General features: G+C 39.1%; 1 protein-coding gene across 1 annotated transcript in view; it reads right to left on the bottom strand.

Moving 5' to 3' along the window:
- The window catches only part of LOC591524 (CCR4-NOT transcription complex subunit 1), a 52191-nt gene that overhangs the window by 11465 nt on the left and 13583 nt on the right, over window positions 1-27143 (bottom strand). Inside the window, 26 exon segments of the mRNA XM_030975800.1 lie at window positions 94-328; window positions 1051-1217; window positions 2123-2231; window positions 3466-3614; window positions 4609-4797; window positions 5731-5850; window positions 6716-6961; window positions 7413-7568; window positions 8110-8250; window positions 8804-8940; window positions 9598-9829; window positions 11065-11108; window positions 11111-11309; window positions 11911-12027; window positions 13614-13793; window positions 14751-14891; window positions 15525-15704; window positions 16452-16641; window positions 17344-17468; window positions 17904-18079; window positions 21393-21404; window positions 22113-22746; window positions 23203-23338; window positions 24759-24925; window positions 25358-25597; window positions 26040-26147. Of these exon segments, the coding sequence (XP_030831660.1) occupies window positions 94-328; window positions 1051-1217; window positions 2123-2231; window positions 3466-3614; window positions 4609-4797; window positions 5731-5850; window positions 6716-6961; window positions 7413-7568; window positions 8110-8250; window positions 8804-8940; window positions 9598-9829; window positions 11065-11108; window positions 11111-11309; window positions 11911-12027; window positions 13614-13793; window positions 14751-14891; window positions 15525-15704; window positions 16452-16641; window positions 17344-17468; window positions 17904-18079; window positions 21393-21404; window positions 22113-22746; window positions 23203-23338; window positions 24759-24925; window positions 25358-25597; window positions 26040-26147 (4530 nt within the window).

Raw genomic sequence — 27143 nt, 5'->3', positions numbered from 1 at the left:
TGCGGGTGCTTATGAATCAAAGCTTATCCAAGTGTAAAAAAAACTACAATGAATTTGCCATCCACGGACAGTGTACCCAATACATCAACTCACCTGATTGACAAATGCTGAGAAGGCCTTGGTGCTGTCCTTGCCTCCAGCCGGCGAGTAGTACATGTTGACCCACTCCCTCAGGAGGTACTCTGTCTTCTCCCTCAGGCCTGGCGGGTCATCAAACTCACGAGCCTGGGAGATGCCCGAGTGCATCATAGAGGTGGGACCACCGGGTGCCTTGTCTAGAAAGGCCGGGTCATGATTCTGCCTGACAAGCTCAATCAACTGGGGCAAACTGGGTTGAAGACACACACAGATATAAAGATGTTTGAGTTAATGGGAATGTACCATTAATCCTTTCCCTCATTTCCTCTCATAAATGAAATATCAAAGAGCAAATACGATAGAGATAAATGATTAAATACCTAACAAGAAGTCTCTATCCCTCTCTGATTCTACTGCCTCTACTTCTATTTTTTTTTTTTTTTTTTTTTTTTTTAACTAATCCTGTCTGTCCAAGATATACCCTCAAACCTTGATTCCATATAGGCTGTTCCTACATTTCGACTTACACTCTTACCTCAAGAATACTGACAGGAACAATTACAATTACAATACAATTAAACCTGTGTCTATTCTGCTGGTAGCTTTAATAGCTGTGTTATAATTTGGTATAAGACATTGTGTTCTAACACATACCTTACCCCATCTCTTTATGTCTCCTTTTCCTTTTCTCTCTCTCTCTCTCTCCCTCCTCTCCTCTCTCTCGTTTCCTTTAAATCTACTCCTCTTTCTAAATATCCCCATTGTCTCTTTATATCTCTTTTTCCTACTTTTTTTCTCTAACTCATTCTCTTGCTCCTCTACTACTTTCCTACCCCTCGAGTAGATTCGGGCTCTGTGTGGCAATCCTAGCCAGCACATACCTTTATCTCTCCTTTTCATTTTCTCTTTCTCTTTCTCTCTCTCTTTCCTACTCTTTCCCTTTCTCTTGCTCCTCTCCTTCTACTTTCCTACCCCTCTGGTGGATTCGGGCTCTGTGTGGCGATCCTAGCCAGCACATGGAGTGTGTTGTAGAGATCAGCTTCATTCAAGACATTGCTCTGCTTCTCATCAATGAGGAATCGCTTGACGACGCTCATGGCGAACCCCACGGCTGCATAGTTGAGGCCGTTCTCCATGGACTGTAGGAATAAAGGATATACGTGCAAAAGGTAAAGACCAGTATTGGAAACGCCCCAATTCAAAAAAATGAAATGAAAGCTCTTATTACCAATCATGTGAAAGAATATGTTTTGACTAATACATGATACAAATTTTGCCGGGAAACCGCCTACTAATTGATATATTTGGTAAATTAGTTTATCTATTGTTATGTGATGGATAAAACGCACGTGTCGCGCACGTGTGCGTAGTCTCATATACATCTTTTTGTGTACGGTGCTTGTAACTTTACCAAGACTGGGCCAAATTCCTTAACATTTTGATGATTCAAGAACCTTGCAGTACACACCAATACTTATATGCTAGATGATCAACCTTTTCTGATTGATTCCACAACGTTTCTTTCACAATGCAATCGCATGACCAGAACTGATCTTTATCTTTAAATTGAAAATATCACAAGTTCGGGCCTGAAGATGGGAACATCATTTGATTGAATGAGCATTGCAAATCTGTACAGTGGCGCAACTGGCTGGAAAAGAAATGCTCCACGGAGGAGTTTGTATTCCCATAAGTTCCGTCAGTGTAATCAAAAAAATTCTGAAAGATTATCAAGCGAGTGGGATCACTTGTGCAGCTAAAAGTTCACATAGCATATGCATACGATTCATGTTATATCCGAGCATGTGCAGTCACGATGGACAAATTGGTCCATGACACAACTAGTGTATTTATGCTTCAATGTCAAGAAAGTAAAGGAAGTATTGGGAATAAAATTTTCTGAAATATTTACAGAGTGACCATTAATATACAGAACAACTTTTACAAGAAAACATGTTAAAATTAAAAAGTTACAGTGACAACTAAACATAATGAGAGGAGAAATGGGGGGGGGGGGGCAGAACGAGGATGTAAAGTAACTTACTGTGGCAATATGCATGTCAATGGTTTGAAGGTTGACAAGGTGTGTTCGTAACAGCTGTTCAATGGCATCAAGGTTGTATTTCCTCTCGCTGCTCGTCTCACAGACGACTCTGTATTAAAGAGGAAGGATGAGAAGATATAGAAAGCATGGAAAATGACAAACATGGGCTACTTCACAGAGGAAATAATTTACATCCTGTCTTCTCTTATCAATGCCTGTTCCATGATAGCTCAGTCGGTAGAGCAGAGGTCTTGTAATCTGGCGACCTGGGTTCGAAACCAAGGCGAAGCGCTAGTCTCTCAGAGAGGACCTAAAGCCGTCAGTCCTCTGATTGCTTACTAACAAGCAGTTATGCTTTCTTAGCAGTCAGGTAAAATTAACCACCACTACATACTACTTCCTCCTTTTCAATTTACCTGACTGCTAAGAAAGCATGTGTATGCTGATAGCAAGCAACAGAAGGAGCGACGGCTGTACGTCCTCTACAAGGAACTTGGTAATGAGGATTAATGCCTTACCAATGGGCACTAGTGCATCGACTTGGTTTCGAGCCCTGGACCTCCGGGTTACAAGACATTGCTCTACAACTGAGCTATTGCACCTCATGTCTCAATCTCTAATTCTCCTTCTTCATTTATTTCATACTGTGTATCTTCCTTATGAAAATATTGAAAGCTCATCCATCAATCTGATGTATTAATTATTTTTTCAAACAGCATACATAAAGGGGTTGCATTCCATTCCATAAACTTGAATATCATCCCTTGGTTACTGCATGGGAAGGTTTGATCATATAGAACTTTGCCATCAATGGTAACTACCATGGAAACCTTGATTTTGATTGGCTGTTGAGGCCTGTTACCATGGTAGTTGCCATTGATGGCAAAGTTACCATCAATGGTAAGTTTTATGCAACAGGCCCTTTTGATCCATTGTGCCTGGCAGAAGATGCGCATTGGACAGATCTACATTTTTTTTTTAAGCATTCCAAAGTTTTTGACAGTTCTTCAACTACATTTTCACAACAATATACTTTATCAATTTTTTAATTTTTTTTTATGAACAACAATTTTGATGATGTAAAGAAATAATGATAATAATGAACGTTATTTGTATAGCACATATCATTAACACAAAGAAAGTCCCTATGCGCGTAGAAAAGAAGGAAATATAGATAGAGCGGAATAGAAATGAACATTTTATGCCTGATACATGAACATAATAAATTACAAACAACAATAATGATACACAATTCCTATGTAGCTTATATGTACATTCAGGTAATACATATTTTAAAATGAAACTTAATTGAAAATTAAATCAAATTAAAGCTGCCTACATACCTGGTGACCTGCTTGTTTGTCCATTGTGGACCATAGGCTCGCTGATCTTGGAGTGACTTGAGAACTAGGATGTGGGCATCCCTATAGCGCAAGGCTGCATTGGGGTCAAGGGAACTGACGGTGTAGCCTTCCAGAAGACCTTCAACAGCCTGGAGAGATCAACAGAAAACAAAGACTTGGATTGAATGACAAGTTGGTTCAAAATAAATCCAACCAAATCCAGAGTATTTTGAATAATGCCCTTTCCTTGCAGTGACAAAGCACTTCAAACTTTGCACTTCTTAGAAAGACCAGGGGCCTGTTTCACAAAGCCTCTTTTCAATGACAAATGACAAATCTGCTGATAACCAATCAAAAGCAAGGATTTCAGTAGCTTATAACAAAATTGTCATTTGTCACCGATGACAAATTTTGTCAATGTTATTTAACATAATACGGGGCTGGAAAGATTTGTTTCTGTTCCATAGATGAAGCAGTCTTGATGGCGAAGGGTAGTTGTTCTAAAGCTTTGAATTAGGTTCAATCACTGATTTTGTATATATTCTCAAAATACAGGTGTCATGCTTTTCAATACTATATAACACTTGTACTCCAATGAAACCTGCTTAAAGATAAAGTTGAGTTCTGGTAATGCAATTGCATTGTGAAAGAAACAGTGTAAATCGAACAGAAAAGGTTGATTATCTAGCATATAAGTATTGGTGTGTACTGCAAGGTTCTGGAATCATCAAAATAATAAGAAATTTGGTCCAGCCTTGGTAGCACTGTACACAGAAAGGTGTATATGGGGCTACACGAACATGCTGCATAAAAATTTCTCCAGATATTTATGTTGTTACATGCCATATTTAGAATATGAAAGCATTTTTCAGGGAACATTTTTTATCTGATGTTCTTCCACACTTGCATCATAACAATGATAACACTCACAAATTATTTTTTCACCTCTTCCAAGAACTCAACCTTCTCTTTAAGTGATACATTATCCAAGATGAATCACCAACACATTTTCTAAGACCCCCCCCCCCCCCCCCCCCCATTCGAGCACAGAGCACAACCTCCCCAAAAGGAATCAAGTAATTTGTCGGTGTGCCTTGTCCTGCGTATGACATTCCATTCATTTTTACACAGAATGTCTCTCACCTTCTGCAGGCAAGCAAGTGCTGTGACGATCTCCCTGGAGTTCCTGGCTACCATGACAGACTCCAGGAGGGCATGTAAGATCTGGATATGCTGGGACTGAGGCATAACCTGACTGATGAACTGTAAGTGTTGGTCGATCTCAGTAATACACTTGTCGTAGATCTGGGTGATCTCGTCGACAGCGTAAGACTGTAATGGAAAAGAGAATAAAGTATACAATAATATTTCAAAAATACATTTTATGAGACGGAAAAATATATGTATGGGATCATATAATTTGACAGGCAATGTATACATGACTCTGTTGATAACTGCAATATTTCAATATTGATAATGCCATTGCCAGACTAATTAACTTATGGTTTCATATGATTGAGTGTTGTTTAAGACTAATGTACATGTATAAAATCATAGCATTTGAAAAATAATTGATAATGTTTATGTTGATAACTGCAAGTGGGTTTCATTATTATTAACGCCATTGGAAGACTATTAAACTTATGATTTCAAATGGTTCAGGTTTTTTTTGCAAACTATCATATAAGTGATGTCTACATGACTGTCGAGAAGTGCCAATGGGTTTAATATCAGTCATACCATTGTAAGACTACAGAACAATGTCATATCATCAAACAGTTTTTAGTTGTCTTGTCTCAGATGTAGCCTTCCAACTAAAAATATCTCACTTTCATAGAAAAGCATAAAACATATTTGCAATAAACTATTTTTTCATAGGTAAATTCAATGTCAAATAGAAAAGACATCCAAACAACTACCCTTATTTGGATTCCATGAAAGCAATATTTTTGTTTAAACTATGAAAAAACTTACGAACTACAATATCATGTGACCTTCTGAAACAGGTTGATAAAACCTTGTAAAATTGGGCTTGATATAAAAAAATATATATACAGTCAAACCTGCTTTAGTGACCACCTGTCTAGAACAAGCACATTTTTTGTTTCCCTTGAAAATGGTTTCTCATTGAAACATGTACTAAAGGAACCTGTCTACAAAGACCACCTGTCTACAACAAGCACAATTTTTTGTTTCCCTTGGGCGGTTGCTGTAGACAGGTTTGACTGTAGTTACATGTGAGGTTTTGTCAGTTAGTTCACATACCTGGGTAAGTTTAGCTAAAAAACCCGGTGGTTGGTTTGCTTCTGGTGTGGGTAGGAAGCCTGGAATGCTGCGAGCAAACTCCTCATAGACAGCTATCTGACCCTGAGGCACTCCTCCAACCTGATGGAACAAAGAATCATTATGAATTATATTATGAATTTATTTATTCACTGTAAAACTCACATAAGCCTAAAAAGACTGCTTTTCAGCAAGTCCGTGTTAAAAACAGATCATATAGACTCCAGATTTAGTATAAATACATAGGAAAAACTACTTAAAGATGACATACATGTATATTATACAAAATTTAATAAAAAGCTAGCGCATCAAATAAAAATAACAAGCATAAAGATATATGATATAAAAAGTTTCATGTGAATAAATAAGGAAGAACAAAATTAAGTAAGTAGCTAACATATTAAATGAAAATAACAAACATAGATATGTGTTATAAAAAGTGTCATTTGAATCAATAGGCTACGACTGAGAAAGGTTAAAAGGTTACGACTGAGAAAGTGGTTCATATCAATCAATTTTGTATAATCTGGCAATTGTGGATAAAAGGGTAACACACTTCCGAACATAAGTTCACTGCAATTCAAACAGATGGTGTCAGCCAATCAGAAGGGCTGTATTTGTATGAGGCCCACAAACTTGTGTTTCTCAGGCATTGACATCTTCACTCTAGTAAAACTAGATCACTCATATCTTATGTAGATTATAAACAGGTCTACACAGAAGTATTCTGAACTCTTTCATTTAATCATAGGTGTGTAAAGTATATATGAAACTTAAAAACTGGCCAGTCTTACAAAGAGTTTGGATTATCCAAATCGATAATAGTTTATAGCAAATGCTAGCATGCATGTCATAAAAAGGCATGATTATACCTCTTTAACGGATTGAAGAACTTAAAAGACTGAAGCCAGTCGCCTAAAATGAGAAGTCAATGTTATTATTACTTTGTATCATCTGTATTCCTCACCTTTAATCTAATCTGTTCCGGCATCCTCTCTGCCTGGTATGTGAGGACGACCGGATCACAGTAGCGACGGTTCTCGTTCCTTGCGTGCTTCCGGAGCTCAATCTCGGTGGCGAGTCTCCGGTCCATCTCGGGGATGGCCTTCTCTACAGCACACTTCTGGATGAAGCAACAAGCCAGTTCCACATTGTCGTTGGCAACCACAGATGCGGCCTGTTCTATCAGCTCCTTCTGCTGTTGAGTACCACCCTGAGGAAAAATAGACGGAATGTAAGTTGAAACAGAGTGTCAATACCATCGTCAATGACAATAATATGTGGTATATATGCACAGTATCCCCACAACTGAGTTTCTAACCTGCCCATTGAAATTTGAATTATTTTTAGTTGCTGTGGTATAGTACCCTATTCATATCCACCTTTAGAGGTTTCAGTACTGTCAAAATTCACACAATTTACAAGTAATGCAGAATGATATGTATGTAAACAAACAATGTTTCAAGAAATACATTTGGGTGCCAGCATGCAGCATTAATAATTACATTTTATTTTCCTTCAGAGTTGTATTATTTAGGATTCATAATGACACCAGGCTGGTCAATTTGAACATTCATGCCATAAGAATGCAAAGACTTTCTAAAATGCTTGTGCCTCCCCCCCCCCCCCCCCCTATGTTTGCCAAGTATTATGTGTTAAGTTACCTTGAGGGCTGCTATGCAGGAGAGTTTGAAGTTGTTGATGATACTGAAGATGAGTGGTTCGTGGCATGTGATCATAGCCATACCAGCTGTCAGGTTACGCACCATGTGATGGGCGGCAAGGCGCATACGATTCTCCTCAGGATCAAGAGCAAAGTCCTGGGTAAAGAAAATAAATATTCATTACAAATCACGACCATAATCCTCCACCATCAACCACGGCACCAGCCATTATTACATTAAAGCACGTGATCACTGTCATCCTCTACCATAAAAATAGCATCCTCTTTATAACAACACCATTAAGAGCTGTTTGAACCCTATCTCCACCCGTCCGTTTCACCTCGACATGTCATGAATGCATCATTTCTTTGAATCATTCTTTATTTTTGGAGATGACACAGGTCAATTTATTAATATAAACAGTTTATTAATATAAACAAGTATTTAAAAATGGCATATAAGTAATGACTACATGAGAGCTTCCAAGCTATTTTGTTTCACAGTCATCTTTCATTGTAAAGACAATGCTATTTATAAGCAAATCCCAATATCTCGCATCAATCTAAAAAATGTAATCTTTTGCATCACCTAACGCTACAAATACGCATTCAATTGAAGGACTTGCGATCGGCTCGGACCGGTCAGTTTTTAGAACACAGCCATTAGATATCAAATATCAACCAAGACGTAACCTGACCTTCTTGACAATCTGTTCACAGGTGCTGAGGGCAATCTTGATGGAGCGGTCAACCACAGGGTGCACCAGCTCCTGAACGGCTCTCTCCACGGCTGGACGCACACAGTTACGCAGCTGAGGGTGGGCCTGGAAGATGGCCAACTGTAATGGACAGAGGTAAAAATATGAAATGTTTAACTTCGCTATCTGCATTAAGTTTTTTGTTCACTGTCACTGTCTGACACACTTTCTGTAATTCATGATAATAAATCTCCACTCTTTTATCTAGTTGCCCTCTACTTGCATCACGAGTATTACTTACAAGTATTCCAATATATTTTGCATATGATTAATTATTATAAGTATTATGTATCCTTTTGTCACCAACCTAACAATCATCAATTGAGAGATGCCTTGACCCAGCACATATATGTAATTGGAGGATTGATATGAAAATAGTGCAAAAATGCCTAAACTGTAATACTACAAGCTTCAAGAAATGTAGCACTGACTGATTTCAGGGGAAAACTTTGGCAATATGGAAAATCCAGACTTGCATTCTATTTTCATTTTTGTATCAGTAACAGATCTCCCAACAAAATTTAGTGTGAAATGTTCTAAAAACTAGAGCTCTTGCCAAATCTGCAAAGTTTCTGAAGTACAGTAAAAATCAGAAATGAGGCAGTTTCTAAAAGACGATCCATGTTTTACTGACCTGTGCGTTGACTGTAGTGAGAGGAGCAATCCCTGTCAGGGCTGAGGTGTTGAGATCTTGGAAGCTGAACTGAGGAACGGGTGCCTGTGAGGCAGGCAAAGACGGAGTGGGGGGTGTCGGCACTGACGAAGCAATACCTGTATGTTGAGAACCATGTAAAATTGCTTCAATTACACAAGACAATAAACTAGCGGCACTAATGTCCTTTGCCACTCCACCTAGGAGAAGTAAATGGGTATCCAGTAGGAACAAATTCCTTGAATGTAATAGCGCATCATCATGGCAGCTCATATAATAATATGATACTTTGTATTAAAGGTAAAGACCAGTTATGGTCATGCGATTGCATTGTGAAAGAAACGTTGTGGAATCGATCAGAAAAGGTTGATCATTTAGCATCTAGCATCTGCAAGGTTCTGGAATCATCAAAATGATAAGAAATTTGGCCCATTCTTCGTAAAGTTACAAGCACTATACACAGAAAGATGTATATGGGACTACCCTATATCTCTCACAGACCATGAGAGAAATAAATTTACCAAATATATGAATTAGTAGGCGGTTTGCCGGCAAATTTTTTATCATCATGTATTAGTCAAAACATATTCTTTCACATGATTGGCAATGAGAGCTTCCATTTCATTTTTTGAAATTGGGGCGTTTCCAATACTGGTCTTTACCTTTAAGCGCAGTAGAGTGTATTTGTATAGTAGCTGCGGTATATAAATGGACATAGTATTATTATTATCAATATTAAACCTACTACAAGTATATTATTGTCTGAAGTCACTTACCTTGCTCGCCGACGCCGACCAGTGAACTGTTGGGAACGGTAGGGAGGGGTACCGCTAAGCCACTTGCTAAGCCAGCCGCTAAGCCACCCACCGATGAAGATGGGTTGTCCTGTCCCATTCCAACGGAGATACCGAAGGCCCCGCCCTCCATGAACTTCTTGGAAGTTGTCAATTTGTGGGGGATGAGACCGACCATCTCTAGATCCTTGAGGTACATGCCAGGCTTCAGGTCCTGTGGTTTGGAAGTATGAAAAAGATGGATTAGATGACTGCTTATGAAGCTCATTGTAAGGTTCATAGGAGGCTCCCAATGAGCTTGAAGGCTTAAAGTCCATCTGCACTAGTTTGGCCAGGAGGGATTAGACCTCCCTGCAAGGTCACTGGCAAGCGGTTATCTCATCAAATCAGCTCTCAATTTACATAAGAAAAAGGGCATCATGGGAAACCAACAGGCACCGATTAGGTATTGTTTGCTATATAGAGGGAGCAAGTAGCTACAAGTAGTACAGTGGGGCTTTAAAAGAACTTGATGATAACACAGTGGATTCCCTTTCAAGCAGCCTTCCTGGATGAGTGACTGATCTTTACAGAAGTTGGAAACGACAGGAACGAACCAACCAACAGAGAGGACCTTCACCCAACTTTACAAGTGGAACCACGGTGACACGCTCCTCTATGAACATTTCAATCGGACACTATGGATGAAGGTGAATGCGTACGGGCGGGAAAGGATGACCCTGGATGTGAGAACACTGGGGAAAATAGACGAAGCACTTGCAGAAAAATGCTTAAGTGGGACTAAAGCTGAAAGGAGTGTGTCGACGTCAACCAATGTGCAAGGTTCATATGAGCAGTATCTCACTTCAAACCAACAGTTGCAATTCATAGTACATAAGTAAAAGTGAAGAAAAAAACGTGTGTAGTGATGGAAATATGAATACAAAGATTTTGTTACGGTCAGACTTTCTGACATATAATATTATCTATCTTCTGACTGATTTCCTGAGTCCAATTCAGATTGGAACACCCAATATCAATGAGTATCTAAAGCCACCCTGTTTACTTTTTCACAGAATAATAGCTTATTTCTCGCTCTTTGATTGATGAAGTGGATTGTTATTGCGGCATACCTTAGAATATGGTACAGTTATATAAGAGAATGAGAATATCAACCTTGAGTTTGACATCTCATACCCATCCACTCTTTAGTTTGTTTCTAATATACGATTAATCTCCTTAATAACTAAGGCTTCATTCAGATGTGACACAGTAAACCACAACGTTTTTATACGACGACATAAGTGTGAAATGTGTCACATTGCTGTATTTTCCAACACAGAACCAAGTGAATACATGCAGGACGTTTGTTGCGCGCAGTCGCCACTAATTTACACGACAAAAAGCAGCAGCAGTTTATCGTGTCGTATCTGCACAAGTCTTAAAGATGAACAGGAAGGTACCACTTACGTCCATAGTGACATTGAATGCCTTGCAGAGAACCTCTACTTCAATTTGAGATTGAGTTTGAGGTTGGGCTCCTGGTGAAGCTCGCCCAGGACGTTCAAGATAGCCATGGTCCAGGGGTTGGGAGGCTTGAAGATGCGGCTCTTCGTGCAGGATTCGATCACCTTGGCTACAAAGGGCACCACGTACAGCAGTTCAGCCTGGCCCTTGTGGTAGGCCTCAAGGATAAGGGCTTTCATATCAAGATCCTGTGGAAGTAGAAGAAATGGATTAAGATTATTGTTGATACAAAACAGCAAAAAGTTGGAAGAGTACACTATGAGAGGCAGTCAACAAGGAACCAAGAGACATTGTGTTTAAAGAAGGCATGGAATACAAATTTAAAACTATTCCAGGAAAGAATACACTATCTATGAAAACTACCACAATGATTAAAACTTATACTTGAATTAGGCTCAAAATAAGTAACTTTGCACTGCTCCAAAATGTGCGCCATTTATCACAAATTAAGAGAACAAGCATGTGGAAAATAATAGAATACTCAATACATATGGTGAGGAAAGAAAGCAGTAGGTTGGTCTAAATGAGGATGCCTGAGACATGACGTGATGGGAGAGGGTGTCATCATGGCATGAAAGTCATGAGGGAAAATGCTGACTTCAATAAATGATGATGATGATGATGATGATGATCTATGGTATATAGTCAATATATCATAAACTAACAAGCTATGGTATATTGTCATATCATAAAGATAGTAAAATAACAGATACAATACGTCGGTAAGAGAACATTAAAAATCAAAGTATAGTTTGAAGATCTAAGGATATACACTATGACTGTACTTACCACTTGTAAGATGGGATGGTTCTTTGCTAATGTGAGTTTGCCTAACCAATGTCCAAGGTTCTTTAGGAGTGTCCTATCTGAAAAGTTGGAATCACTCTTGCTGGATGCTAGCAGCACCTGTAACAGATGAACAATAGGAGTTTGAAGTTGCATTCACTGTGCGAAAGAATCTGTGATGGATAAATTTAACGGTGTAACCGATAATCCGATCAGAGGCCAATCGCTGGTCGATCAGGTGAATTGGATGATAAATTCTGATCGCCGATCAATGAAAAATGATCGGAAGAAAAAAAAAATCAGAAAATGTTCAAGTTTTGGGCTATCAAATACTAAAAAACATGTAGCTGGGATTATTTTGTCATTTGGAGTTGTTGTATACCATGTTTTTTTTTATATTAAGAGCCTTTTTAAGACTTTGATTTATATTAGTCTAAGAGAAGAGGCAAAACAAACGAGCTGCAATTTTGGATTGTGATGTAGGTACATCATTTTTTCTTCCATTGTCATTATAATCCAAAATGGCACCTCAAATGTTTTAAGATACAGCAAATGGGATTTTGTTTAGAATCATTAATAACTAGATGGAACTTCGACTGCGCGCAGTCGAAATGATGCCTCCGTCATAGAGCAATTTTACAAACCAAAACAGAAGAAATTGTTCAAATTCAAGTTCAATTGTAATCCATTAACAGGTTCTCAGAATATCGTGATTACAAGCAATTTCTCATATACATATATGACCCTTTGATCTTTGACCACATGACCCTAACATCTACTCAGTTCATTGGCTCTGCAAGATGTTCCGAGTTAAATAGTAATCCATCTGTCAGTTCTAATGAGAATGCGTTCACAAGCTATTTTTGCATACATAATGAGCCCATGACCTTTGACCTTTGACCTCATGACCCAAGAATCTACTCAGTTCATTGGCTCTGCAAGATACATACATGATCTAAGTTTGGGAGGAATCCAACAATCTGTTCTAATTATAATGCGATCACAAGCTATTTTTGCATGCATAATGAGCCGCATGACCTTTGACCTAGACCTCATGACCCCAAAATTTAATCAGTTCATCGGCTCTGCAAATAACATACATGACCTAAGTTTGGCAGGAATCCATCAATCGGTTCTTGAGATAACGCGATCACGAGCTGTTTCAGCATACATAATGAGCCCTGTGACCTTTGACCTTTGACCTCGTGACCCCAAAATCTAATCAGTTCATCGTCTCTGCAAGATACATACATGACCTAAGTTTGGCAGGAATCCATCAATCGGTTCTTCAGATAACGCGATCACGAGCTGTTTTGCATACATAATGAGCCCTGTGACCTTTGACCTTTAACCTCGTGACCCCAAAATCTAATCAGTTCATCGGCTCTGCAAGATACATACATGACCAAAGTTTGGCAGCAATCCATCAATCGGTTCTTCAGATAACGCGATCACGAGAACGGGACGTACGGACGGACGGACGTACGTACGTACGGACGTACGTACGGACGGACGGACAACCCGAAAACATAATGCCTCCGGCTACTTCGTAACGGAGGCATAAAAATATTTGTTAAAATGCTGGTTAAAGTCATAGTTAAAGCAAACCGTTTACATTAACTACTACAGGAACCCGATTCACATTTCAACAACAGATCAGGAAAAACAAGATGCATTCTTGCGACAGATCTAAACATGATCCTTACCCCAATGTTCCTGTAGGTTTCTTTGAGCACCATGTCTGCTAGCTTATTGAGTTTGATCTGATCTACAAAGTTGGAGTAGAGTGTATGGAAGTTGGTCTCTATGCTAGCCCTCTTGAGGACCAGGTAGCGGGATATCCAATCCAGGTGTTCCTCTGAGCACAGCTCCTTCATTTCTTCACACTGCAAAAATAACATTAATAATAATAATAATAAATAATAATTATATTCAGCTTTTATATAGCGCTTAATACATCTCAGACATCTCTAAGCACTTTACAGATATACTATTACCCCGGTCATTGGATTCAGTGCTTGCCCGCACACACTGCGTGCACAATCTCCACTCCCTGGGAAGCATTCCAGCCATGCATGACTTGACGCCCAGAAACTGTTTGACCAACAATGACGGTCGCATCCTACCGGGTACCCATTTTAATACCTGAGTGGAGAGTAGCAAGTGTAGGTTAACATCTTGCCAAAGGATATTAGTGCCGTGTCGGGATTCGAACCCACGACCTTCGCATCTCCAGTCAAGCGCCTTAAACCACTCGACCACAACACTCCCATGAAAATAAAAGAAGAACAGACTTGGCATCAGCTACAAATTGTGCTCAAACAAACCAATCTCACTGAATGCTTGACATGGAAACAAACCATCGTTGTCATCCCTGCCTTTAGTGTCACAAAAAAAACCTTTCTTTCGTTCTTTGAAATGTTCTTGAGCTTTTGCTCTGGAGTATTTTCTATATCACTGATGGTTCCACTGACCATGAATCTCTGTGTATACAAAATTTGAAAGTCAGGGGTGCGTCTTATAGGCAGGAAAAGGATATTCAGAGACCTCAAAATGTTTGACCATCTCTGTGTCTCAACATAAATTACATTATGCAAATAAAGAATACTCTTTGCAGTTAACCTACGTTCCTAATTTGAAGGGAAGAGAGTTCACTTTTTTTTTTTAAAGTAATTTATTTTTGGAGTGGACATGCCCTTAAAGTTCCAAATGAATTTGGAGTTGAAGTTGATTATCCTTCATTTTTGTTTTGGTATCAAAACCAACCAGCAGAAGAAGCCCTGGTTTGAACCAAAGTATCATGATTGACCTCCATCACGGTGGGTATAGATAGATAGACTCACCTTTTGGACCAGGTTAACCTGAGAGAGGTTGTTGAAGATGAAGAATATCTTGTCCTGGACCTGTTCTGAGGGTTCTTTAATCTCCTCCGAGGGTGTGGCCACTAGGAGGGTGTCGATGTTGGTGGTATTAGCAATGGAAGGCTGAAATCAGACAGAAAGATGTTAATAGTAATAATAGGTTGTTTTTTTTTGGTTATTCAAGGGTAGGTTACCAGTATTAAGGTGACTCGTTAACATTGGTGAAGGTCGATGAAAAAAATATGTGATTTTTGTATGAAATGTTACGTATCATATTCCTTCTACTGTACATACCCTTTAACATGCAAAAATCCTGAACGAATTCTCAAACCACAAAGATATTTATGGTTTTCTTTGAAGGCGTCACTGTGCAACACCCTCTTAACAGTAAATTCTCTAATAGTCTTAACTGAAATTATCCAGAATTAACACTTATCACTGGTGCTTGAGCAGATATCTCTTTTTACTTCACACAAACGCAGCCAGCTTTGTGCGAACTTTTACCAATGACTTGTCCAAATTTGGATTTGTTATGACAATTAACTTTGTTTCCCAATACCACCTGTATGATAAAGAGTTGCAATTGATTTAAATCAATCGCAACTGAAACATAATCGTTTCGAAACTGTCGCGCTTAATTTCAAGTTGCGAGTGATTTGACTCGATCGCAACCCTTTATCAGACAGGGCACTGGTGTTTATTTTTGTGAACTGTGTCTGACACCTTAAAATAACAAGGAACGAGAACTTATCTTACCTTAGGAGCTGCTTTGGCGATTGGCTTGATAGCTGACACGGTGGTAGTTGCTGGTGTGGGCTTTGTTGTTGACAGTATGGATGATGCTGTCGTTGTTACTGTTGCCGGTGTGGTTGTGGGTGTTGGTTGTGGTCTGCTTGTGACTGGAGGTTCCATAGATTGCTGACCGTAAGTCACGTACTACAAAGAACAATCAAAGGGGGAAAAATGGGTTTAATGGTTTACAATCCCAAACTTATCAGGCAAGATGATGTGGACTGCTGAGAGCCAGGACATCCCTCTTGCTCTCCATAGTAGATATATTTTAAAAGCTCCCTCTCTCTCTCTCTCTCTCGATTTCTCTCTCTCTCTCTCTCTCTCTCTCTCTCTCTCTCAATCTCTCTCAATCTTTCTCTCTCTCTCTCTCTCTTGATATATAATCAAAGAGTATTCTCTATGGGTCTTAACTGTCCATAATATGACAACACACTTTGAATACTAAGTAGCTTTTTTCAAGGTCATATATTCTTTAACTCCTTGGAGTTTCATTCAAGCTTATCTGATAAGTTTTGTCTCATGTAATATCAGGCTTTGATATCTATGTTGACAGTTTAAGAGAAAAGCAATCACCTTGCTTTCCCAAAATGAATGAAAAGCAAAAAATTATTGGGATGAATTTTGTATAGATCAGGTTAAATTGATTAATTTTCCGCAAAGGCGCATTTGATTCATCATCTTCAGGTATTGTTTTATATACAATTAAAAAAAAAAACTATTTCAGCATTAATTGAAAATAAAAGAACTCAATAAAACAATCTCAACAAGACGCTCTGGGAATTGTTTTGAGATTTCCTCATGCGCATTTCCTTATCTTCAGATCTTGTTTTATATACAATCAACAAAAAAACTATTTCAGTATTACTTGAAAATAAAAAATAAAATGCTTACCTCAATGAGATGCTCTGGGAACTGTTTGAAGTGAGGAATGGAAGCAACATGGGTACAGTACTGGGCAAAGTCTTTGAGACGTAGCTTGAACTTGTCTAGAGCTGCTATGCCAAACATGTACATCTTGCTGTTGTGGGGCTTTCTCAGGGCTTCTAGAACATAGCGTAGAGCCATTCCCAGAGCCATAAATCTGCAAGATGAGAAAGGAATAAGTCTATATATTCAAATACCCTAATTTATATACAAACCTATTAACTGGAACCTACATAATACAAGCTTTGCTTTTTAGTAGATCCTCCACTTTATTTAGATTTTTCAATGTATTTATCATACTTATGATTGTATCCTTTGTTATAATTATCCTTTGTTATAATTATTACCATGTTTTTTCTATATTGTATGTTTAGTTATAATTATTACCATGTTCATTATGTTCAATTATGTTATCTTCAATAAAGTGGAAATAAATAAACTTGAAACTTGACTATACACAATGGTCCTTGTGATGCTTATACAAATTCACTTCAGAAAAAAAACTAGATGGAACTTCCAATGCGCGCAGATGATGCCTCCGCCATAGAGCGATTTCACAAACCAAAACAAAGGCAAGTTTTCAAATTCAACTTTAATTGTAATCCATTAACAGGTCCTCAGAACTTTTCATATACATGTATGACCCATTGATTTTTGACCTCATGACCCTAAAATATTATCAGTTCATTGGCTCTTCAAGATCCATACATGTCTTGAGTTTAATGGTAATCCGTCCATCGGTTTTTTAGATAACGCAAGAACGGGACGTACAGACGGACCGACAACCCGAAAAAATAATTCCTCCGTTTACTTCCTTGCGGAGGCATAAACATGTTGCAGACTTCAAAGCATTACTCACGTGACTAGTCCTTGCTCAATGACCCCTCCAAACAGACAAGCAGTGATCAAGAGTTCTCTCTCTGGATACTGAGGAAAGAACTTGTACTCTTCAAACAGATTCCTCAGCATGCACATGAACACCTCCTGGAATGTAAGCGAGGGACAGGGTGGTGGTGGTGACGAGAACATGAAATTGATGACATTATACAACAGAAATCAAAAGTTCTTCAAACATATTTTGCAAGAGAATCATAATCAAGCACCTCCTGAAATTTTGCATTAAGTAAAGCCTGGTAATAAAACAACTTTAAAAATGTCTTTGATCATGGCCACTCTTGTGGGTTTGTTACAAGAATGGTAACTGTATTAAAAGTCACATTGCCCTACAGTAATTAGTACCAATTAAATTTCTTTCTTTCTAATCAATTAGTAAGGGCTAAACTGCTTGCAGGTTCCAGGTACAATTTTCACCGATACACCCTTCCTTGTCTCAAACTGCTTTCATCTGCCTTTGTCCATCTTCTATCTATTCTTTTATGGAAGAAAAACAAAATAAAAACACAACATCCTTTCACTTACCCTTTCCCTTGTGACTTGTGAATCCTTGAACTGTTTAAGCATCTGAAGAACATCATCCACAGACATGATGGGGTTGGGCGGTTGGTTGTAGATCTGCTGGAAGTAGCTGTTGGCCTCTTCATCAATCTCTGGAGAGAAAGACTGGTTCAACTCTGGCCATATATTGGATATATCACCTAAATATATACAAAGGCAATGCCATGACTTAAAAACTGAAAGCAGCTCGTTTGCACACAGGAATTTGTGTACAAGAGAACAGGCCCCAATAGGCCATATTTCGTATTGTAACCAAATTTAATGCATACATCTTTGGGAATAATTTGTATTGAGGTACTTCCCAAAGATGTATGCATTTAATTTGGTTACATAATTACGCAATATGACCTATTTGGGCCTAAATATATACAAAGGCAATGCCGTGACTTAAAAACTGAAAGCAGCTCATTTGCCACACAGGAATTTGTGTACAAGAGAACAGGCCCCAATAGGCCATATTTTGTATTGTAACCAAATTAAATGCATACATCTTTGGGAAGTACCTCAATACAAATTATTCCATTCACCTGTTATTATTTATTTCAACAGTCAGAATACAAACTGCATATGTGTTGTTAGGTAGGGCAAGCCATAATATTTGTCCTACCTAGCAACAAATACGGTATGCAATTCACGTTCTGACTATTGAGATACAATTATTTGTTTTAAAACATGTGAATGGAATGATATGAATTGAGGCACTTCACAAAGACGTATGCCTTGAATTTGGTTACATTACGAAAATAGCATATCAATGGGAAGATTTTTTTTGTGCAACACAAAGGCTTTACAAAATCACTCAATTCAGGGCCATGTATTATAAAGCCTTTAGATTGATCAATACACTACGAGCCATATACTTACGATCAAACTAAAGATCAATCATAACTCTTTGTAATGTGTGGCCTTGTTCTTGATTAGCTCCATGACAGCCCTTTTATCACTGGTATAGATTAATATTGTACTGGAAACAGTTTAATAATCCGTTAACATATCTTTATGTGCAATATATAAAAACCAGGGGTGATATTTAGCACTTGTTTTCCCCTCAACCACGCCCCCCCCTTAAGTAAAAATAAAAAGAGGATTAGCAGGGAAAAAATATATTTATATATTTTTTTTTTAAATAAGAAAAAAAAATATTTAAAAAAAATCGGAAAACAGATTTAAATAGGGTTTTCATCAGGCCTGAACATGACAACCTCCCCCTGCCTTCCCTGCCTCCCCCCGCCTCCCCCCCCCCCCCTACACACAGCTGTAATCATATTTCAGCTGGTGCTTAAAGCGTGTTGTGAACCCAAATCACACAGCTCTCTGCACTCTTCTCAAATGTGACAACCTCCCCCTGCCTCCCCCCCCCCCCCCCCCCTACACAAAGGTGTAAATATATTCCAGCTGGTGGTAAAAGGGTGTTGTGAACCCACATCACACAGCTCTCTGCACTCTTCTCAAACATGACAACCTTCCCCTGCCCCCCCCCCCCTTATATCAGCTGGTTGTAAAAGGGTGTTGTGAACCCACATCAAACAGCTCTCTGCACTCTTTTTAAACATGACAACCTCCCTCTGCCTCCCCCCCCCCCCCTACACAGATGTGTAATCATATATCAGCTGGTGGTAAAAGGGTGTTGTGAACCAACATCACACAGCTCTCTGCATTCTTCTCAAACATGACAACCTCCCCCTGCCTCCCCCCCCCCTACACAAAGATGTAAATATATTCCAGCTGGTGGTAAAAGGGTGTTGTGAACCCACATCACACAGCTCTCTGCACTCTTCTCAAACATGCCAACCCCCCCCCCCCTACACAAAGGTGTAAATATATTCCAGCTGGTGGTAAAAGGGTGTTGTGAACCCACATCACACAGCTCTCTCCACTCTTCCCAAACATGACAACCTCCCCCTGCCCCCCCCCCCCCTACACACAGATGTAATCATATATCAGCTGGTGGTGAAAGGGTGTTGTGAATCCACATCACAAAGCTCTCTCCACTCTTCTCAAACATGCAGGGGTAATAGTGAGCACAAAAAAAAAAATAGGATTTTTGTTTTCCCCTTAACCACGCCCCCCTTGAGTAAAAATAAAAGAAGAGGATTCGTGGGGAAAAAATGGCATCCAACATTCCCCCCTTTCGAGTTAGAAAATTGGGACAAAATTGGGAAAAATAGGGCAAAACATGGAAGAATAGAGAAAAAATTCGGGAAATAATCGGGAAACCGATTTAAATCGGGTTTTCATCAGGCCTGAAAAACCATAGTAGTTTATATAAATGAGCTGAATGAGAATAAATGCTACAAACATAAGGAGTGAAAGCTGTGACACATCACATACAATCACAGCAAAAGGACATTATTTTGTCATATGCTACCTTCAAAGTAGCCACACGAAGAATCATAAGTGTTTTGAATTGATGCAAAACTCATATCATTGCGAAGGGGAAGCCTTGCCGATCAAATACAACAACTCTTCTCTTCAAAATATGTTTGGGGCCCGCAGTAATCAACTCTCAAAAATGTTAGTTTTGAGATGCAGATTTTCTGCCTTCAGCGGTCCTTTGTAGAGCGTCAATATTTGTGACGTCACATACGGGACACCGCTGGCTAGCTATGGACTGCTACACGGCACTGAGCTGTTTGTCCAGTGTGTGACGTCACTATTCAGAGCTCGCTACGCTTGTGTGTTTGGCTTATGTTCAGGGGTCTAAGAAGGGTCTTGAAAAATTGCATTTTACGCCTTTCCATGATATCTATATGATTTCTCAGCAAATTATTCGTGTTTTTCAAGAGAAAATCTTTCCATCCAAAATATGTAATTTGTTATAATTATAATTATGAGTTGTTAGTAAATTTTCTTTGTGAAGCTCCTTTAAGTTAATTCAGATTGAGAGGACTGTGCTTTGCTTTTCCTCTGTGATGTGTTTATTGATTGTTATCTTTATTCATTAAAAATAAACATTAAAAAACTTAACTGTCACACATCACAACTTTCTAGGGTTTTTTGTTTTTCATAAATTGGTCAGAGTGAAAAGTACCACAATTTGAACACAATTAATTTAAGTGACAACAATTTGTCAGTTTGAGTGCTACAATGTGGAACTGTAAAATTGAGACATGTATCAGAGAACACGACAACTTTTCTTGTCTCCTTTGAACAGTCTTTCTATACAGGTTTCACTGTATTACTACATGGAATATTGCTATATATATATATATATGTATATACCTGGTCTTATAGAACCTGCACCGCTTTTAGGAGGCTGGCTCATAGATGACTGACTGTTAGTGTGCAATGAAGATTCTGGTGTGGAGAGAAAGAAAGACAAGGAGAGAGAGAGACACAGAGAGAGAGAGAGAGTGAGAGAGAGAGGGAGAAAAGAATAAAGATGTAAAGACACACTTTCCAAACTGCAAATCCCCCACAAGATACAAGCACACATTCTTTGTTAGGACTTACTTTTGCCAGTTGCTAATCATGTTAGAAAAGAGGAAAACAAATGTGACAGCACATTAATCCTAAAACAGGGATTTCTAGGGATTAAAATCAATCAGCATTTGATCTTCAAATTGGCAATGCAGTTATATACACTATTCCAAGTAAATGATATGCACATGAAAATATATATTGGGAATTTGTACAAGAAAAGCTGTGATTTAAACTCTTCCTATTCTTGATTGAGTTAATAAATAGTCAAGTACATATGGATATTGACACTGCAGGGTATTTTAAAGATTACTTTTCAGAGAAGATGCCCAACGAGCCTAAATGAATATCAATCACAGCCAATCATATCTTTTCTCCCATTGAGGTTGCTGACCAAATTGACTATTCAGAATCCCAGTCACCGAGATTCAAAGATTTAAACCCAACGCTGGGCTTAAGTTCTATTCAAGATCGAGTTTAACAAGGAAGTATGTCTGAGGTTCATGAAAGTCCTAACATAGTTTTCCTTTGGATCTAGACCCAGCTTCAGATACTACTGAATTTGTAGAATACAGACGAAACTATTACATTTTCATATATAATCATAAAGTGATTTCTCCCAACATATAGTAGTAATCTAGTTGACAGGTGTGTGGCCTTTGAGAGCTACAAAGGCTTCAAAGGATTAATGCGATTTCTCTTTTTAGTGGATCACACAAACAACAAAGAAAGAAGATAATGAGAAGTTCTTACGATGACTGCTCGACTGTGTTGGATTGATGAGTCCGCCCAGGTTGGGACCGGGCCCAGACAGCATGGGGAACGTTTTCTGGGGTGACTGGGGCGGTTGCCCGAAGCTGGATCCCAGGGGGTTGGAGCTGAAGGGGTGTAGGTTGGGTGTGGTCATAGAGGATGCTGATGATCCCATCGTTGAGCCCATTGTAGACCCAATGGCTGAGCCCATGTTGGACCCGATGGCAGAATTCATGTTGGACCCGATGGCTGAGCCCATGTTGGACCCGATAGCTGAACCCATGTTGGACCCCATGCCAGAGCCTATGTTGGACCCTATGGCTGAACCCATATTGGACCCCATGCCAGAGCCTATGTTGGACCCAATGGCTGAATTCATATTGGACCCCATGCCAGAGCCTATGTTGGAGCCAATGGCTGAATTCATATTGGACCCGATGGCTGAGCCCATGTTGGATCCAATGGCTGAATTCATATTGGACCCGATGGCTGATCCCATGTTGGACCCGATGGCTGAATTCATATTAGACCCAATGGCTGAACCCATATTAGATCCCATGGTTGAACCCATATTGGATCCAATGGAGGTGCCCATCGTGGAGCCTAGAGGAGGCATGCCTGGTAGCGAGTCAATCTGCGATAACATAAAGCAAGTGGAATGAAGAGACAGACTATGATGTTTAAGATACTATAATGGTCCACACACGTTATAGTCTACAATGCAGTTAGAGACTTGGCTTTTCTGATCCATCACTTTCAGTAACAAATTACACATCATGTATCATTACCGGTCATTCACACTAATTGAAAATATTTTGAATGTATATATTTCTCTATTTTACTTCTTTTGAGGAGATCAATGGCATTCCAATCATAATGACATTAACAAAGTACACTCTCATGCCCATTTTCTATGTAACTTTAGGGCTGATGTTGGTCAAGATTTAAAGTTGAAGACAGGAACTTACAGAGGTTCAACTTGTTGCTTTTTCAAACAGGGCTTAAACCTGGTACTGCTTTTAACTCATTTGAGTGAATAGAGACCTTGAGCTTTATTGGTTTACAGAAAAAAGATATGAAAGAATCTTACCGGAGTGACTGGTCCAGGTGAGATTGGGGGCATCCCCTGGTTGTTCATCACACCCGGTGGGGGGCGAGACTTGAGCAGGTTTCCACAGTTAGCTACCATGTTCATGATGGTTTCAGCAAGCTCCGGTGACACAGAACTGATCAGTGGACAAATAAAATGCAATAAGTCAAACTAGATCCCACAACAAATAGGAGTGGCAGTAGTAGTGGTAGTGATAGTAGAAGTGGTAGTGATAGTAGTAGTGATGGAGATGGTGATGGTGGTGGTAGCAGTGGTACTGGTGGTGATGGGGGTAATGGCAGTAATAGTGTGGCAGAAGTGGTAGTAGTAGTAGTAGTAACAGTGGTGGAAGTAGTAGTAGCTATAGTAGTAGTAGCAGTAGTCGTAGTAGTAGTTGTAGTAGTAGTAGTCGTAGTAGTAGTCGTAGTCGTAGTAGTAGTAGTAGTAGTAGTAGTAGTAGTAGTAGCAGTACTAGTACTAGTAGTAGTAGTAGTAGCAGCAGCAGCAGTAGCAGTGGAGGTGGTAGTAGTGGTGGTGGTAGTGGTAGCATTTGAATGAATATTTAAACCTTCCGCAAGGTACAAATATCAGTCCACAGCATCTATATATTAAATCTGTTCTTTAAAAAAAAAGAGATTCCACCAGCATTATCTTCCACAGAAATGGAATATTGAGCCAGCAGTTTTTAGCTACATGTAGATTAGATCTTCCACAGCTCTGCTCTTAGAACTCCAAAGTCCAGTGATGCACCAACAACAAGGTGGACAAGGTGGACTTCATCAGAAGGAGAAGTTCTGTATATATATATGCTAACTGATGTCTGATTACCTATCCCCGATTGTTAATTAATGACTGAAGGTTGGGAACAAAAACTAAGCATTTTTCGCTTTTTCTTGAAATGACTACATAAAAGACTTCGCAAATAGCTGCTAATCGTAAGAATAAGGAAGTTGCAATACAAACATGATGAAATATAACAATGACATGGGGAATCTCAGTTTGTGTGACCTTTATGTAAATCAGATTAACAGAAAGAGTGGAGAAATACAATATCTGTTTCACTTCCCCAAGTAAAAAAAGTTCCTAAGCTTACTTTCAACTCATTTCTTTTCAATAATATCATCACATTTAAATTCATTCTTCAGAATTTACTTGGTGGCCTCAGTGGAAAAAGGAAAAAAAAACCGTAGGTGCTTTATTAAACATCATTACAATAGTGTGATAGCATATCAGAACGAATTAAACTATATTTTTTATCACAGAGGATAAGAGTTTCTAAAATGATTCACCATGGCAAATATGTAACATCTTGGTACACAAGAACATATTGGGTGAAAAAGATTAATTTTTCTGAGATGTATTCCGAGGTAGAAATAGGCAAACACAATGAAACGATACTGAATTGTTATCATAAGTAAAAACAATTATTTGCTTCTACGTGGCACCCCTCAACAACACACAGCATTTCACAATCCTGTGATAGCTTCAAGGAGTTGATGAAAGATTTCACTAATCACATCAAGGTTCAAAGTTCAAAGTTCAAGGTTCAAGCTCACCTAACACAAGCCTGTAGACAGGCTAGCATGGTTCCTATGGTTTCTGGTGGTAAGACCCCTGTCTTCCCACCTCCTGGTAGCTCTCTGGGCTCCGGGGCTATCCCTCCCATCACCTGAGGGGCACGCCTCTTCAGGAACTTCACACAGGTCTGGACAAAGGACTCCTGCTGGACGAGAAAAATAGTTGAATATGTTCTGTTACAAATCAGGGAGAGTAAAAAGAACTAATAATATTTTAATGTTTTTGTTTGAAGCTCTATTTTTCAACTTAGTCAAGGTTGACCAGGGCTGCCAACCCCAACTTTAAAAAATCCTATTCTTCCCCCCCCCCCCAAAAAAAAAGATCCTATTTTTGATCAAGAAGTACTTCCTCTCTGCGAACATGCCTTTTTTGGGGGGGGGGATGGGTAATTGTATTTTATTGAGGAAAAACATACTTTCGAATTTACTTGATCATACGAAATACAAAAATATCATACTGGTTGGCAGCTCTGGTTGACCCTGGAAAGAGTTAGTAAACATAATTAACAACATGAAGAAGGATCACTCAAGGTATCACCAAGAGCTGGAGACAACACTAATGTTAAACTGTATCTTACTCCATGTTCTCTGATTTTATCCGTCATCCACTTGTCGAGCTTGAGGTACTCTCTCCGGGAAGCAAGGCAGGCTAGGTCGATAACAAAGAGGAATGGTGTGGCGTTAAGGAGCAGGGACAGGGCTTTGAGGTCCTGGGCTACGTCAAGGATTCGCGAGAGCCTGGTCTGGTCGCTGTCCCCTCGCATGTACCAGTCAGCCATGGAATGCATCACGATCTGACGGATGGTCGGGGACTGGCCCTGATTAAAGGAAACAGAGGGATAAATTTATGAGTGTATGAAAGAGGGAGACGCATAGAAAAAAACAATGAAAACAAGTACGAGGACAGAGAGAGAGAGAGAGAGAGAGAGAGAGAGAGGCGAAAGGTGTCAAGGGTAAAGAAATATGGAAGAAGACAAAGAGAGACAGACAGCAGACATAGAGAGAGGCAGACATATATAAATACAGACAGACAGAGAGAAAAAGAGAATGAAAAAGGGAAGGGGGAGGGGGAGGGGGAGAAAGAAAGGAGCTGAATTCAGGGTTTCTATTGACTACCAAGTAAACAACATGAACGGAAAATCCCACGTGAATTGTGCTTACAAATATAGCATTTTGATAACCATTCAAAAGATTGATGAAGCAAATATAATTGGAGTGTCATTTTCCATCACTCCCAAGTAGATGATTGTCATAACCTACCTGGCCATGCCATGCATAATGGAGAACAATGCCAGAGTTAGGGTGGTTCCCCAGGAATATTGGCATCAGGACGGCTATCAGCTCTAAACGAAGTGGGGTCATTGTGGGCTGGAAATAAAAGAGAATCATATTAGTACCCTGTGTTACTTTCATAAATAGAACAGCATTGTGGACAAACTTAAAGATAAAGTCGAGTTCTGGTCATGCACTTGCATTTGAAAGAAACAGTGTCGAATCGATCAGAAAAGTTTGATCATCTACAATATGGTATTGATGTGTACTGCAAGGTTCTTGAATTATCAAAATGATAAGAAATTTGGCCCAGTCTTGGTATAGTTACAAGCACTGTACACAGAAAGATGTATATGGGACTACAAGAGCATATGGCATGTGGCTGTTACATGCCATATTTAGAATATTAAGGCATTTCAAGATCCATGCTTTTCAAGGAACATTTTTAGCCCGATGTTCTGCTACAATTGCATCATAACAATGATAACGCTCACAAGTTTTTTTCTTCACCACTTCCAAGAACTAAACCTTCTCTGATAAGTTACAAACTCTTCTTGATTTTACACTATCATTGTCATGGCCTACCAACCTTGAAGACCAATATTATTCTCTTCCATTGTAATATGATTGCTGAACTAATCAAACTAATGTTTCTAAAGCAATGCTTCTTTCCTTATTATCAAATTATCTACAACAAAAGGAAAGTGTCATCATCACAATCATCAGGAGGATTTTCTATACATCTTCTGACCAATTGCATTCCGACATATAGTGTGGTACGGTATGTCACTGAAACAGCTCCCGTAGGACTTTTTTTTCATTCTTGGATTCATTGGGGTCCACGCTTTCAGAAATTGATGGGGTTCAAATTTTCCTGTAGACATCAAATTTACCTATTGTGCTTTATATAAGCCATTTTGGCGCCCAATATGGACCCCCCAGGAAGTGAAGGAGGGGTCTGAAAATTTGAACCCCATCATTTTGGGCCAATTGGGACCTTTTGAAGCCAAAACAGCAACGACAACAAAAATCAATTTTGGCAAAAAAATCCTACAGAATTACATACCATACCGCACTAATACATGCAAACAG

This window comes from Strongylocentrotus purpuratus, unplaced genomic scaffold, assembly GCF_000002235.5.
Source record: "Strongylocentrotus purpuratus isolate Spur 01 unplaced genomic scaffold, Spur_5.0 spur5_scaffold_8, whole genome shotgun sequence".
Classification (NCBI taxonomy): Eukaryota; Metazoa; Echinodermata; class Echinoidea; order Camarodonta; family Strongylocentrotidae; genus Strongylocentrotus; species Strongylocentrotus purpuratus.
Note: the sequence above shows the minus strand (reverse complement) of the source record. Positions and strands in the feature narration are given on the sequence as shown.